A 17,137-nucleotide genomic window follows, 5' to 3' on the forward strand; every position below is an offset into this window, starting at 1 on the left:
ATTGGCTAAAAAGTAAATACATTTTAAATAGTGGCTAAAACATAAAAACAACTCTAATTAGTGGTTAACCGTGCACTTCCCCCATATTACTGAAATCGACCACCCTAACATACATTGAGTGATTTACCTCGGACCATCGATATCATATGTTCTATCAAAATAGAATTTCAAAAAAATCCAATTATATTCGATTTTTATTGGCCTATCACCAATATACGGAGAAAAAAAGAAGGAAAATTTGAAAAAGAATATAAGGACAAATGAAAAAGAACATTAACTCACAGGGACCCGAACCCCTTCGCTGAAAATTTATACTGCATATATAAGGTAAAATTTATTTTTTATCTCTATATATTATTTTTGAATCCCAAAAGCATAGTTTAGTGGTAAAGGGGGTTCACAACCTTTGTAAGGTCATTAATTCAATTCTCGCTAGCTATATCTTTTTCTTTTTTAACTCCCTTAGGAAATCCTGACCCTTGTTAACTCATAATAGGAAAATGACAGAAATTATTAATATCCTATTCCAACTTTCAACAATACCCCAATTAGTATATAAATTATTTCCCTTTCTTTGTGTTTTTTTTTTGGCCGGGGGGGGGGGGGGGGGGTTTGTGAAGTGACATCCATACAAATTGTCACCATGCAATTTGGTCGTCGAAGACTTTTGGGCACATGGTTACATAATACTGTTGAGCACCTCATCTCTCCGCAGTAATTTTAAATTAAAAGTAGATTAGCACTCATAATTTAAAAATTCTGGATCCTATATTGCGTTTTAATAGTGTTTGACTAAATTTGAATTTGAGTCAGAAAGATCTACATTAAGGGGTGTAGACCATTTTCTATAAAAGACGACTTTATACATAGAACTCGAACCCAAAATTTTTGATTAACGATGAGTACTTATCACTTTACTACTGTCCTGATCGGTGCAATTGTTTAGTGTCAAATTCTTGGAAAGACAGCAATATATTCACATACACCTAAGCAATTATAATTGTTTGTAAAAAAAGAATGGTTGATATATGCTTGACTTCACTGTGGATATCTCATGTACAATACCACAATGGGAGTTCAGATAACTAATTATATATCCTTTTCTCACTTTGTTACAAACCAATGTTTCCCACTTCTCCCCATATATCAATTTGCTTTGCTTCTTCTCCTCCTTCAATTTTGGAGTTCCATTATATTCTTGTTAAGAATTGGAGTACTTTTGCAAATTGTTCTTGTGGGTGTTATAATTGGTATGCCATCTATCTCTTATTTCCTACCTTTCTTTATGTAATATATTCAGTTATATGTGGAGCTTTCACCACTTCTCAATTAATTATTCACAATAAGGACAATTTTAGTATTTTATATATATTTAGTTATGTTTAAAGTCTTCTACTCTCCTAAGTGTCTACTCAAACATGTCACATGAAATGCAAATGTTAAGGAGGAAGAAGACTTTGGCTACATTGGTCACATACTAATTTAAGTATGAGCACGAAAACAACTAAAATTTCAATCATTTCTACAAAATAATAGTTGGTGTGTTTATAGATGTATATAATCCCAAGTTACTTGGGATTATATACATCTATATATATATATATACTTCTCTCTTTGTAGTTAGTTACCAATTACCAATATTCCTACCCACTTTTCAATATCTCACTTTTCTTATTTAATTTGCCTTTTCTTCTTCTTTTCCTAGCTAGCTTCTTCACAATTGCAAGATATCACCCTTTTGCTTTATTTTTGAAGTTCCATTCTTGTTAAGAAGTGAATTAATTCTTGGATATTGTTTTGGTGGGGTTATATAATTGGTATGTCATCTATCTTTTATTTTCGTACTCTTACTTTTTGTTGATGAATTCCCCTTGACTTTTGACATGGTGAGTGGTTTATGTTTGAGAAATAACGATGTTTTTTTTTGGTTGGGAAATGGTGGTTGAGTCTAGAAAAAGAAATGTTCAATATTGTCTTTTTTCTTTTCGTTTTCGTTTCCCTTGGGCAATCAGACATGGTGAATTGGGTGCAAAAATATGACTTTGAATGCAAAGTATATTTTTGTGTTGTTATAAGTCGTGTCAGATTCGAGTCCTGAGTATGAATTTTTTTTTGTTAGGGGTAAATAGTCAACCAGGGGTAAGTGGTCGCTTTAAGCATGAGTTGAAAATTTAAAATTTAAATCCTTTAAAAGTTAGCTTGATAATTATACAGTTTTTGGCATATTCAGTTTTAAATATTTTGCATGTTTAAAGATAGGATTTGTAATTTGTAAAGATAGGATTTTTCAACTTCAAACAATTCCTAATCAAACTTATATCTTAATTACCTTATTTGACATATGCCTAACTTTTTTGTGTCATTTTCTACGTTATGAAACCTTCCCACTTGAATAAGTGGAAATGAGAAAATCCAAAAGCCAATAGTCTCTACTTAAGGGCTAGAGCCGAGAGATTTGACCTTTTCTTGTTGGTCAAAGCTGTCAACACAAAGGTGGATTTATAATACACTCCCCCTCTACTTTAATTGATTGTTTGACCTTTTTTTTTTTTCAGTATTTGATTTTTTCATATATCAATAAAGAATTAATTTTTTTTTAAAGCTTTCCTTGGAGTAAAGAATATTGGAGTATATGTTATATTTTCAATAAACAAATAAAGAGATAGTAAATGTTAATATGGTCAATTTTGTTATTGTTTAATGTCAAAAGGTGGATTCTTTAATATGTACTCCATAAAACAACCAAAAAATCAATTAAAGCGGACATGGGAGGGGAGGGGAGGGGAGGAGGTATTAATTTAGTGAGTACTCCCTCCGATCCACTCTAATTGATTTTTTGGCCTTTTGTGGTCCGCAATATTTGATTTTTCCAGATATCAAGAAGGAATTAACTTTTTTTTTTCAAAGTTGTCCTTGGAGTAAAGTGCCTAAGATTATTTGTTGTTTTTTCAATAAACAAATTAAGGATAATATGATTAATTTTATTGTTAATTAATGCTAAAATGTATATTCCTGGGAAAACAGCTAAAAAATCAATTAAAGTGAACCAAAGAAAGTACGAATTAATATTGTATTTACTACCTTCTTTGTGGCAAAGAATATGAATTTAATTACGTATTCATTTTTTGAAAATTTCTATATTGTTAAGGTGTTGAAGAATACGTAAGCCATCCTGCTAAGGACATGTGTCCACCTCACGTATAGCTTGTAAATTGTAACATTTCATTTCAATATTTAAAACATGATATTTTTAAATTTACACCAAACTTTTATGCGTTGATTATCGTACGTTAATTATTATTTTTCGGAACGGAAGGACATTTCACTTTGAAAGTTATCATTTAATTTATAAATAAGTAATTTTTGGATATACTGTGTCCCTTCAGTTAGAGTAAACATTAGTCCTATTGAAAAAGAAAGGAGTGAGAGAGAGAGAGTTATAAACGAACGAAAGATACCAAAAAAGAATAATAAAGAAAGAGAATTTGAAAAAGAATAGAAAAGAGAAATGGACAAAGAACATTGACCTAAACTAGAAAAAAACAAAAAAAAACCCATAAATTTCCACATTTCAACTTTCAACAATCACCCAATAAATAAGGTGAAGTACTAAATTTTCCTTTCATTTGGGGTAGTGTAAAAGGTGACGTCCATTCAATATTGTCAACATCCAATTTGACCGCCGATAATAATGTCCACATGGTCACATCTTAGAGCAACAACCTTAATTATTAACCGTCAGATTCCAAGAATCCGACAGCCAAGATTCTGACACCATGATTCACAACTAAGTACATCAATCATTTGTCCAAAAATATATAAATTATATATCTTCCTTGATTTCATATCCCAAGTATATACAATAATGGCAGTTTCTATAATTATATATATTCACTGCTCTTTTTGTAGTTACCAAAAACCAATGCTTCCCACTTATCCAAATCTCACTTTGCTATTCAGAGATCCTCATTTTGCTGTACATTTTGGAGTTCCATTCTTGTTAAGAAGTGGGGTTCTTGAAAATCCTTTTGGTGGGGTCTGTTAATATAGGTTGGTTATCTATCTTTTTCTTTGGGGTGAAAAAAAATCTAATTTTTTTTGTTGATGTTGCCTGTGTTTTCTGAGCCGTACTGGAAATAGTCTCTCTGTTTTTTCAAGGCAGAGATAAGGTCGTACACACTATACTACCCGAAACCCCACACATGAAATTTCACTGATTTGTTGTTATTGTTATTGCTGTTGCTTGTGTTTGCACGAAAACTTTGTTTGTATATATTGTTTAATGTTGAAAGATTCTTTTTTTATGATTATAAAATTAAGTTTTTGATACCCCTTTGGCTTTTTGATATGGTGAGTGGTTTTCATGTTTGAGAAGCAACAAATGGATATTTGGTTGTCCAAATGGTGGTTAAGTCCAAAAAAGTGTTCACTGTTTTGTCTTTTTACCCTTTTCTTTTTGTTAAAGATTCTTGATTCCCTTTTGCAATCTGAAATGGTGAGTAATTGGGATGATGTTTGAGTAGAAGACTTGATTCTTCAGTTGAAATGGTTTGTGAAAGCTATAATTTGGTAGTCAATGATTTCCTTTAAATAGTAGAAATCTCTTGATCATGAAATCTTTTTACAGAATTGCAATAAGTGCATATCACTCAACTAGTAAGGAAAGATCCTATTCTGCTGATTCCAATTTCTCAAAAATTTTAGCAAACATTATATATAGCAGCAATTTTATTCTTATATCACCAGAATTTTTCTTGTCATATGAGGTGAGCTCATTTTCGGTCTATCAGAAACAACCTCTGCCCTTCGAGGGTAGGGATAAGGCTGCGTACATCTTACCCTCCCAAACCCCACTTGTAAAAACTCAGTGGGTTTGTTGTTGTTGTTGTTGTATATGAGTTGAACTTAAATGAAAGATGTGAGGTTTCATATCGCCGAACCCAACTTGTTTAGGACTGAGGCGTAGTAGTTGTTGTTGTTGGCATCACTATAAATTTTCTTATGCTATATTCAGATTGTTCATTTTTTTTTTCTCAACTTTGTGGGGTAAATTTGTGAGTATGCTACTTTTTTCTTGGTAAACAGATTGGTAAAGTTTCTATCTTTGTGGTTTCTTAGGGTGCAGCCACAGATATGTATATGACAAATCCCAGTTCCCTGTCTCTGGGGATATGCTTCCCAAGGCAGTGGAGGAGCTCTTTGCTGATTTCCCATTTCATTGATACTTGCTGCAGGCATTGAATTTGGGAGTGTTGTTAATCTGTTGAAACAACTAAAAGATTGAATCTTCAATGTTTTTTCCTCTTCTTTTCCCTTATTTGGCTAGGATTTTTGGAGAGTTCCCAAGTTGGTAATACTTTCAACTGAAGGTGTTTTATCTAGTGGATTGAAGATGTATATGGTAGAGAGCAAAGGAGGGGCTATAGCTTGTATGCTATTGTCTCTGTTGTTGTTAGGGACATGGCCTGCACTGCTGACTTTGCTCGAAAGACGAGGGCGTCTTCCTCAACATACTTATCTCGATTATACTATTACAAATCTATTGGCTGCTGTGATCATTGCTTTAACCTTTGGTCAGTTTGGGCCAAGCACACCAGAAATGCCTGATTTCCTCACTCAACTCTCTCAGGTTAGTGCCCCTTCAAAATCAAGAACTTGATGTCTTTTCAAATGGGACTAGGCATTGATGCAAGCTACCAATTGTAATATAAGGTCAATTTTTCTTGTATTCAATTTATAACATTGTTTGATTTGGCAAGTGTGAATATCCACATGCGTCTTCTACGTTGGCGTACTTTCTCTCCTAAGGGAGTACAGAATTAAATCTATAGCAATGATGTACAGAAAGCATATACTTCTATTTGATAGGTAGAGTTAAATCAGGGAATGATTTATATTTTTTTGAAGAGAGATATGTATGAGCTTTTACCACTTCTTAGGTTCAGAATAATAATCTTCATATTCATCCGTTCTTCTGTTTCCATTTCTGCTGATTCGCCTACATACCAAGAGTTTGATTTATTCATGTGTTCCTTCATCAACTTGACTGAGAAAATTTTCCCACTCAACCTGAAGTTTTAGTAACATTTGTGTTATGTGACAAGAGGTCTGCGCCAACGAAGCAGTGAAGAAGATGTGCTATTAGGAACTAACACGTCTGCTACTATTAGAGTACCTTATATGGATTGTAGCTGTCACCCTTACTAGCTAATACATCCATTTTGTCTTTTCGTACTTTATTAAGATGGGAGAAGGGGTAAAAGTTGTTGCGTGTGACCAGAGTTCACGTGTTCAAACTGCAGAAACAGTTTCTTGCATTTCAGTTGCGTACATAAGACTCAATGTGGTCAAGCCCGTCCCCAGACCCTGCGCATAGCGAGAGCTTAGTGCATTTTTTGTTCGAAAGATCTCTTGTAATGGGGACTTCCATCAACACCTCATAGGTCTCGCTTAATGTTGGTCATAGTTGAATTTGCACAATAACAAGCTTTTCTGAACTTCCTATTTCTTTTGGATATTACGATTTACTATTATCAATGAACATTGCAGGATAATTGGCCGAGTGTCTTGTTCGCAATGGCTGGAGGGATGGTCCTCAGCCTTGGGAACCTCTCAACTCAATATGCTTGGGCTTTTGTTGGTTTATCAGTCACTGAAGTGGTCTCTGCTAGTATTACAGTTGTTATAGGTATCATTTTAACTTCAGCAACTTCCATTTTTCTGAAGTGAGTCAGTGACTGTCTTCTGTGGAATGGGGGTAAGCCGATGTTGAAACATGACATGTACTATTATTTTGGTTATGGCAGGAACGACGTTGAATTATTACCTTGATGACAAAATTAACAAAGCTGAGATTCTTTTTCCTGGAGTTGGATGTTTCTTGATTGCCGTTTGTTTAGGCTCTGCTGTTCATTCGTCCAACAACGCTGATAACAAAACCAAGCTTGATGATTATTCAAATGACTGTAAAGATGGAGTCGGGTATGCATCAGTATGCTAGGCATACTTCCCTGGTTAATTCATATAAGAGTATCATTTACACTGCTTCGGCAAATGAGGAAATCATAATGTTTATGGTTCCTTTCTTCTGATTATTTCAACTTGTAAAAACAAAATTTGTTTTTTAGGTCCATAATATAACCATCTTGTGTCAACTGTGTTATAATATCTTACCAATAATCACAATGTTCAATTTAATTGCACATTTGCAGGGCTAATGGAATTTCTTCCTTCAAACAGACAAATTTTAAAGCAGGTATTGTGAATTTCCATATCTTCTCCATTATATTAAAGTGGCAGGCTTCCCTTTTTTAATTCTTTTCAATTTGGAAATGCTGAATATCCTAAGGTAGTACAAATGATCTGGAGGATGGAGGTTCTTCTGGGAAGGCAAAATTTGGGACTGCGGCTTTCCTTATAGAACTTGAGAACACGAGATCAATCAAGGTCGGAATTTCTTTTTCTTATTGCATTGTATTTTCTTGTTCTACTGCAGATTTTTTTTAAAAATGTGCTACTTAAAAGAATTGCTAATAAATCTGGTATGCCTCAATCTCAATCAAAGTTGGCGTTGCCTATAAGAGTCCTCTGTGACAATTTTGCTCTATTTGTTGCCAAATCCTTCCGATACAACCTTCCTTATAAACAATTTATCTGTGAAGGCAAGTTTAGGGTAGTCTAAGTAATGATTCTCCAAGCTCACACTTTATCGCCATAATTGCCTATAAGTCTATAACCAGATTAAGACGACTCTTGGAAATGAATTTAATGTAGGTGTAACAACAATAAGAACTACTTATGTTTTTGTGAAATATAAAGTAGTTACATCCTAATTGTTAAATTCATATTTGTTTGCAGGTTTTTGGGAAGGGAACGTTCATTGGTTTGGCCATAACCTTCTTTGCTGGGATTTGCTTCTCAATGTTCTCGCCTGCATTTAACCTAGCGACAAATGATCAATGGCATACTCTTAAAGCTGGAGTTCCACACTTGACTGTCTATACAGCATTTTTCTACTTCTCATCCTTTTGTTTTGTGATTGCGATGGTTTTGAACCTCACCTTCTTATACTACCCTATACTAAATGCACCCAAGTCGTCGCTCAAGGCTTATCTCAACGACTGGAATGGCAGAGGTTGGGCTCTTTTGGCTGGACTTTTGTGTGGCTTTGGTAATGGTCTACAATTCATGGGGGGTCAAGCTGCTGGATACGCAGCTGCAGATGCTGTTCAGGTTTGTACATTTATCGATTATGTATATCAACTACGCCTCAATCCCCAAGAAATTTTGAGCTGACTATATGAATCCACTATGTTAATTCTGGTTTATCCAATCATCGTAAGGAACCTTCCTCCTTTATCTGAGTTTATTATCGATCTGCAAAACTCATATAAGGGAGTTACATATTGAACTTTCCACTAAAGAATCTGGAAAAAGGAAAAACATACAGTTGACACCTCTTTACAACCTGCTAATTCTAGAAATTATTGATAACTATCCCAGTTTATGTAATTTTACAACCACACAAATGTCATGACATGTTTAATACAAGAACTTCCACAAGTCTTTCTTTATTTCTTAAACTATGTGTCCAATGAACCAGGTTCACATAAAATGAAATAGAGGGCATATGTATATTATCGGATTGATTACTATATATGATTGGTTTATCGGAAACAACTTCTCTACCTTCACTAGGTAGGGGTAAGGTCTGCGTACACTCTACCTTCTTCCCAGACCCCGATTTTTTGTTGTTGTTGTTGTTGATTACTATATGATTCTTTGTGTTAAACACACTTAGTCATTTGAAATATGTGGAAAATTTCAGGCACTGCCTCTTGTGAGCACATTTTGGGGTGTAATTTTATTTGGAGAGTACAGAAGATCGTCAAGAAAAACATATACACTCCTCGCTGGCATGTTGTTTATGTTTACAGCAGCTGTCGCGATTCTCATGGCGTCGTCAGGGCATCGGAAGTAGCCATATGTATAATAGTAAGAAACCAATATAATGTTTCTTCTGTAAATATCATGTTACCTTTTTCTTGTTGCACCCTTGAAATTAGGGAAATAATTTAGTCGAACGAATGGGGAGGATTGATTTTTTTTACTCCTCTCGTTTATGTGATGGTGTTTGATTCGACATAGAGCTAGCATGTTAAATTGGCTTATGTATTCTCGAATGTATTTCAACAGCTCTTTTTTATTTGAGATAATGGAATCTGAATTTTCCTGAAAACAATTGTGTCCTTAGCAATCTTTCTTCTGTTCAACCATTCAGGTTCAGTGTAATATACTAGTAAGTAAGAAGTAGAATCGAACCCCAACTGTGTTTTTTATTGAATTCAATCGAGAAATTCTATTACAACTAAATGAAATTGAATTGCAACAATCGAATAAAATACATATTGAGCTTGTTGATCAGCTGTAATGGTGGGTGAAAACCTGAAAGAGAAATTAGGAATTTAGGGAGAAGAATGACAGAAATGGAAAATGAAGAGAGAGAGAAGAGAGAGGGTGAGAATTCGGTTAAGAAAATACCGGCTCCAAGATATTTAGTGGACTGCCCAACTAACTATTTAGTTGGACTGTTCTTTAGTCTCAGCCCTCCGATCAACCCATCTCCCTTGTAATCTCTGCCGTTCATTTTATTATATCAGCTACAATTCCTAATCTCCACCTGTAATTATCCAACGCTCCTCCTCCTGCCACGTGTCCTTTATTACTTATACTCTTCTTTCCTAATTCATAACCCTATTTCCATTCTTCGTTCTTTCCTAATTCATACCCTATTTCCAATTTCAGCTGATGACCAACTCCAAACCTTACAATACCTCCCCGATCAACACTGACCTTGTCCTCAAGGTCAAGATTGAGCGATAAAGTCAGGAAATTGGCTCTTGATATAGCCCCAGTCTTCCCACGTTGCCTCATCTGGCCCCAAATTAGCCCACTGTACCAAAACTTTCACTTGAGCTGCATTATTAACCTTGACGATACGACGGTCTAAAATAGCAACTGGTTGTACCAGAACTCGACCACTGTCATCACAGCTAGGAGGTTGCTGCTGAGGTGCAATAGAAGGTCCCACCCTCTTCTTCAGTTGAGAGACATGAAAGACTGGATGGATTTGTGAGCTTGACGGCGACTCCAAACGATAAGCCACTGACCCAATCTTTTGTAGCACTTTGTATGGCCCATAGTATTTGGCACTCAATTTAAGATTTCTCCGCACTGCTACTGATGATTGTATATAGGGTTGTAATTTCAAATAAACAAAGTCTCCCACCTCTAAAACTCTGTCAGACCTGTTCCTATCTGCATAAAATTTCATCCTGGCTTGGGCCTGGACTAAGTTTTCCTTAAGAAACGTCAACATTTGTTGCCTTTGAGCCAAGTAAGAGTCCACAGGTTGTGTAGAATGTGGTAATGATCCCAGTGAAACCTGTGGGGGTGGAAATCCATATAGTGCCTGGAATGGTGTAGATTTGAGTGAGTTGTGGTAGTTGGTGTTGTACCACCACTCTGCTAAGGGTAACCACTTGAACATTTCTTAGGGCATGCAAAAACCATAGACCTCAGATAAGTTTCCAAGCATCTATTAAGCCGTTCAGTTTGACCATCTGACTGAGGGTGATAAGCTGTAGACATTTTAAGCTTGGTTCCCATTGACTTGAAGAGCTGCTGCCAGAATTGGCTGGTGAATATTGCATCCCTATCAGTCACAATTGACTTAGGAAGCCCATGCAGCCTATAGATGTCCTGTAAGAATAACTCGGCTACCTCCTTAGCTGAAAATGGGTGCTTTAATGCTAGGAAGTGTCCATATTTGGTCAGTCTATCGATGACTACCAATACCACATTCTTGTGCTCAGAAGAAGGTAAACCTTCTATAAAATCCATGGAGATATCCTTCCATGGCATTTCTGGGATGGGAAGAGGCTGTAGTAATCCTGGAGAGTGTACATTTTCATTTTTTACTCTTTGACATGTATCACACTCAGCCACCCATTTAGAGATGTCAGTCTTCATGTTAGGCCAATAAAAGCCCATCTTGATCCTCTTATAAGTTCCCAATTGCCCAGAATGCCCCCCAATAGGAGACTTATGAAGGGCTTCAAAGATCTTAGTTCTTAGACAAGCTCCCCTCCCTATCCATACTTTTTGGTCATGTCTGATAATGCCCTGCTGAAGGGTGTAATCAGATTTGCCTGAAGGATCTGTTATTAGCTCAAGCAACAATTGTTGAGCCACAGGATCATGGTCATAACTCTGAATTACCTCCTGCATCCAGGTGGGTTCAGAACTAGTAATGGCACATAATATATGTTCTTCTTCTTCTCTTCTTAAAAGGGCATCAGCAACTCTGTTTTCAGTACCTTTCTTGTACTGAACTTCATAGTCCAGTCCAAGGAGTTTGGTGAGGCCTTTTTGCTGAAGGGCAGTGGTAATCTTTTGCTCTAGTAAGTACTTGAGACTTTGATGATCCTTCCTGATTATAAAGTGACCCCCCATCAAATAGTGTCTCCATTTATCCACTGCTGTTAGTACAACTAGATATTCTTTTTCATAGGTTGACAATCCCCTGTTGTTCTGAGATAATGCTTTACTGAAATATGCCAAGGGTCTGCCTTCCTGTAATAAGACTGCTCCCATCCCTGTGGAGCAAGCATCAGTCTCCACAATGAATGGTTTGGTGAAGTCAGCTAGGGCCAAAACTGGGGCTGATGACATGGCTGACTTAAGTTGCTGAAAGGCTATCTCTGCTTCCTCTGACCACTGGAAGGAGTTCTTCTTAAGAAGATTGGTCAGGGGTCTGCTGATAACCCCATAAGAATTGACAAACCTCCTATAATAACCTGTGAGCCCTAAGAAACCCCTTAAGTGTTTGATAGTTTTTGGTCTAGGCCAGTTAACCATAGCCTCAATTTTTGAAGGATCAGTAGCTACCCCTTCCCCTGAAATGATGTGACCCAAATATTCCGCCTTATTCTGTCCAAATGAACACTTAGATAGCTTAGCATAAAGTTTCTCCTTCCTCAAAATTTCTAAAACTTTTCTGAGGTGTAATATGTGGATGTGGTTATTGGGGCTGTATACTAGAATGTCATCAAAGAAAACCAGTACAAATTTTCTGAGAAAGGGTTGAAAAATATGGTTCATGAGGCTCTGAAAGGTTGCAGGGGCATTAGTCAAGCCAAAAGGCATGACTCTAAACTCATAGTGTCCCAAATGTGTCCTAAAAGCAGTTTTGTATATGTCTTTATCACCCATTCTGATTTGGTGATAGCCAGCTCTAAGGTCAATTTTAGTATAGATACAAGAACCACTTAATTCATCCATTAAGTCATCTACCAATGGAATGGAAAATTTATCCTTCACTGTCAGTTTATTAAGTTCCCTGTAATCTATACAGAATCTCCAACTACCATCTTTCTTTTTGACCAATAATACTGGAGAAGAGAAAGGGGAGTGACTTGGTTGTATCATTCCACTAGTCAACATTTCATTAACTTGTTTTTCAATTTCATTCTTCTGAAAATAGTTATACCTGTAGGGTCTCAGGCTGACTGGGTTTGCATTACTTTTCAGGGGAATGTGATGATCATGGCCTCTTTTTGGTGGTAAGGATGTGGGTTCATCAAAGACATCTTTGAAGTCTGCAAGTACTTCAACAATTTCTGCAGGTATTTCTTCTGTCATTGGTATTTCCTGGGCTGAGAGTGTGAAGAGATGTGCCCAAATAGCCTGCCCTTTCTTCAATAGTTGTCTCACTCCCACTGCTGTCATACTTTTCAATTCTCCTTGACTGTAGATGCCCTTAAGCTCCACTCTCTTCCCTTTATGTGTCACCTGGACCTTGTACTCAATGAAATTCAAGAGTACAGGGTTATGTCCCTTCATCCAGTCACCACCCAATATCATATCATTTCCCCCCAATCTAACAAGCCTCACAGCATCCTCAAACTCCACCCCTTGTATCTTCCATTTGAATCTAGGACAAGAATGCAGGCTTGTAATATGGTTCCCATTTGCTACAGTCACTCTCATAGGGACTGCCTCAATAATTTGGCACCCTATCCTCCTAGCAGTCTCCAGATCCAAGAAGCTATGGGTGCTCTCCGAATCTAACAAAATAGTAATCTTGTTCCTTTTTGCCTCTCCTCCCAACTTGATGGTATTTGGGACTTCAGTACCTGAAAGTGCATTCAAACTAATTGCTTCATCCATAATTTCTTCCCCTGGCATCTCCTCCAATTCCTTAACATCACCTTCTATCCCTTCACTCTGCTCCAATTCAGTTGGATCAATTGAAGCAGACATAGTATTCAGCTGTTTAGTTTTGCATTGATGCCCAACATGATATTTTTCACCACACTTATAACATAGCCCTTGAGCTTTCCTCAATTCAAGGAGCTTGTTACCCTGGCCTCCCACTGAAGAGTTAGCTCCCTTAACCATTACCCCATTAGTCTGATTATACCCTGTAATATTACTTCTTCCCCACTGACTTCTCTCCTTCCTATTCTGTACTTGGATTAGCCTCTCCTGATGTCGAGCCTTATCCACAACCTGACTTAGGGTGAAAGGGTTAAGCATCTTAATTGTATGCCTTATTTCTTCCTTGAGACCTTCCACAAAGAATTCTAGGAAAAAATCTTCTGGAATGGTGGGATTCCTTATCAACACCCAGGCCTTCAAATCTTCAAACCTTTCCAAATATTCATCTACTGTTCCTTTTTGTTCAACCTTTTTAAATTCTCCAATTAAGTTGAATTTACTATTACTAGCTCCTTCAAATCTTTTGCAAATTTTTTCAGTAAACTCATGCCATTTGATTACACCTTTACTAACATGATATGAGAAAAACCATGCCTCAACTTTACCTGTTAAGTGCAGGACAGCTACTTCCAACTTCTCATCAGGGTCAAAGATTCGATTGTAGTGGAAGTATCTCTCCCCTTTCCTTAGCCACGAGCAGGGATCAACTCCATCAAAAAATGGGAACTCAAACCGACCATGGTGATTGCTCCTTTGGAATCTAGCTTGCTCGAATTGGTCATTCTTGTGCAGTCTACTTCCAGAAGCATCTAATTGAAGACCCGGCGCACTTCCCAGAATTCCCTCTTGATTGGGAATCAGTTTCTCCATTAGGAGATCCATCTTCTTGGCCAAACCCTCCAATCTAGCATCATTAGTCTCCATGTAATTCTGCAGTTGCATGTCTAATTTCTTAACTGATTCTTCTGTACTTTTCGATCTTGTTTCTGTAATCGTCATTGGGCCAGGAATTTGCTTTGATACCAAGTTGTAATATACTAGTAAGTAAGAAGTAGAATCGAATCCCAACTGTGTTTTTTATTGAATTCAATCGAGAAATTCTATTACAAAAAAATGAAATTGAATTGCAACAATCGAATAAAATGCATATTGAGCTTGTTGATCAGCTGTAATGGTGGGTGAAAACCTGAAAGAGAAATTAGGAATTTAGGAAGAGGGAGAAGAATGACAAAAATGGAAAATGAAGAGAGAGAGAAGAGAGAGGGTGAGAATTCGGTTAAGAAAATACCGGCTCCAAGATATTTAGTGGATTGCCCAACTAACTATTTAGTTGGACTGTTCTTTAGTCTCAGCCCTCCGATCAACCCATCTCCCTTGTAATCTCTGCCGTTCATTTTATTATATCAGCTACAATTCCTAATCTCCACCTGTACTTATCCAATGCTCCTCCTCCTGCCACGTGTCTTTTATTACTTATACTCTTCTTTCCTAATTCATAACCCTATTTCCATTCTTCGTTCTTTCCTAATTCATACCCTATTTCCAATTTCAGCTGATGACCAACTCCAAACCTTACATTCAGTTCAGTCAAAACAAGATAGTCATTAGAAAAATGGCTCTTGGATATTTGGTTTTACTTTTCAGCTAGTTTGTTCGAGTAATTAATTTATTTTGCAGTGGTTTGGATATTTGTTTTTTTTTTTTTTTCTAAAATCAAAATAACAAATAACTCATTGCAATTCCCGTTTGAGTTTAGTCTATCACTTGGCCACTTAAGCAAAATTGTCATAAGATATTTTGCATTTCAACAAAAGAGAACACACTTGTAACTACTTAAAGGTCGTTTGGTATGCGGAATAAGGTGTGACTTTGGTTGATGGTATAAATTTATCCGTATAAATTTAATCTCAGACTTAATCCTAGATATCCCACCTTATCCGATCAAAGGTGAGATTATTTTATCACGCCTTAACTGGTGCATCAATTTATCTCCAGCATTTTGTTTTCTTCTTTTAACTCCGCGTATGTGTAAAGCCGGTGCAATCTCGTCTAGAGGAGGGTAGCTCTAATTCAATTACCGGCTTATGAACTAGAAACAGATGATTCATTTAGCTGCTCTTAGCTAGTTCAAAAACTGTAAATAAAGGAGAAGTGTTGCAGTACGCTAACAACCAGCATAAAACTAGTAGTCTGATGAATCATCACAATACAGAATATATTGGTCTGAGATGAGCTTAAAGATCAATGAGGATTCATATAGCAGGTTTTGAAGAAAAATCCTTAACGTTGGTGCCTAGATGACTGGATAGGCTTGTTTGGAATAGTTGAAGCTACAATCTTTAATCTTCTGAATATTCCTTCTACACCATAATAGGATTTACTTATATACACAGTAAGTGTAAGGATTGTTTACACTATCACTGAATCCTATGTTGATCGAATCCTCCAAAACTGTTGCCGCGCCCATGTTGGAATCCTCCATTTTGCGACTCTTGGTTTTACTCAATTTCAATCAAAGGGTAGGAATCAAATCCTAAGCCCCCACCGATTTAGTTGGATTTATATTGGAAAATAAAAGAAAATGAGAAAACAGGGCTGGTATCAGTGTTGTCGTTGGAAATCATGTTGATTTATCACCCTTATCCTCATCTTTGAAGGGACTTTCTATTGCCAGCAATTCTGGTGAGATCTCTCTTGTTTTTTTATCTAAATTAAACAGTGCTCTCAAATTACTAGAGAACTTATGAGCATCATTGCTTTGGTAGATATTGCAGTCGTGAGTGAGTAGTAATTTTCACAGAACATGTATGGAATAACCTTTGTAATGGTTCAAGTAAATTAAAATGGTTCATATATTGTTGTATTTACGATACTAAAGACACATTTAAACTCGAAAAGCCTTCTTGCTTTCTTATAGTAGATGAATATTTTGTACCAAGAAAAAGTTGCACATCTCATAGAGAAAACAAAAATTTGAGTGACTTCTTTTTCGCTTTAACTATCTGGTATCCGAAACTTACTGGTCTGACTAATTCAAATTATGTTGGGTAAGCCAAATTTAGGGGGTAAAGCATTCTTCCTTAACGAAAGACGTCCCATTCTCATCAATCAAATTCAAGACTTTGATTGATGGAAGAATCTCAATAGTCCCACCAAACTTTCAATGGCTGGAGTCTTACCTGACTGCTAATATTACTTCAAAGTGTCAAACATCAATAAGCTGCAAAAGCGGAGCCAAGATTTGAAGTTTATGGGTTCGGTATTCCAGTCTTTTTAGGTTACTAAACTAATAATTTATACATATTAAATGAATTTTTTTAAGAGAAATACAGAGTTTGGCCCAAAGCAACTAGGTTCAACCAAACCCGTAACTTGGTCTCTGGCTCCGCCCCTGGTTAGTTGGACCTTCATCTCAGCCTGTGATTCAATACCTTTAGAATCATCTCCAATGAGACCTCCAGTATCAACAGTTCAGGCAAGTCAACTCTCTGGTTTTGTCATTTATAATGTTTTTTAATATAATAAAATATGTAGAACATGCAATGAGTATCTTATTTTGATAGTTGAAAGAAGCCATCTCTTGAAAAATAGTTCAATAGAGTGTGTAGGGACAGGGTGCATCTGGCCAAAAAATTTCTCATCAAAAAATGATTACAGTAGATGGACATCTTTTCCCCCACCCCCCACCCCCCCCCCCCCCAAAAAAAAAAAAAAACGACTTTAAGACCCATAGAATCAAGTGGGGTAATCCAGCATCCTTTTGTCAAAAAAATTTAATAAATTATGTGTAAATATTCTAAGAAGTAATATGTATATATATACAATAAGCCGATACTGCTTGAAAAACAATATATAG

The 17,137-nt window shown here is 36.4% G+C and overlaps 2 protein-coding genes across 8 annotated transcripts; one reads left to right on the forward strand and one right to left on the reverse strand.

Moving 5' to 3' along the window:
• The first annotated feature begins 1,059 nt into the window (after positions 1 to 1,059).
• Positions 1,060 to 9,241, forward strand: LOC104093018 (ureide permease 1-like). Of its 7 annotated transcripts, XM_070187267.1 has the most exons (9): positions 1,106 to 1,250; positions 1,710 to 1,817; positions 5,327 to 5,629; positions 6,550 to 6,688; positions 6,807 to 6,981; positions 7,212 to 7,255; positions 7,349 to 7,446; positions 7,858 to 8,232; positions 8,828 to 9,241. In XM_070187267.1, the coding sequence occupies exons 3-9, from the start codon at positions 5,393 to 5,395 to the stop codon at positions 8,978 to 8,980; spliced, it is 1,221 nt and encodes a 406-aa protein (XP_070043368.1). In that variant the 5' UTR covers positions 1,106 to 1,250; positions 1,710 to 1,817; positions 5,327 to 5,392; the 3' UTR covers positions 8,981 to 9,241. The 7 variants fall into 7 exon arrangements, with proteins under 7 accessions (XP_009597409.1, XP_070043368.1, XP_009597239.1 ...); XM_009599114.4 differs by lacking the exon at positions 1,710 to 1,817 and having other exon boundaries at positions 1,060 to 1,250; XM_009598944.3 differs by lacking the exon at positions 1,710 to 1,817 and having other exon boundaries at positions 1,116 to 1,250; positions 5,119 to 5,629.
• Positions 9,242 to 9,865: 624 nt separating this feature from the next.
• LOC138900287 (uncharacterized) lies at positions 9,866 to 10,333 on the reverse strand. The gene has a single exon (XM_070187010.1). The coding sequence runs from the start codon at positions 10,331 to 10,333 to the stop codon at positions 9,866 to 9,868; it is 468 nt and encodes a 155-aa protein (XP_070043111.1).
• Between the last annotated feature and the right edge of the window lie 6,804 nt (positions 10,334 to 17,137).

This window comes from Nicotiana tomentosiformis, chromosome 10, assembly GCF_000390325.3.
Source record: "Nicotiana tomentosiformis chromosome 10, ASM39032v3, whole genome shotgun sequence".
Taxonomy (NCBI): domain Eukaryota; kingdom Viridiplantae; phylum Streptophyta; class Magnoliopsida; order Solanales; family Solanaceae; genus Nicotiana; species Nicotiana tomentosiformis.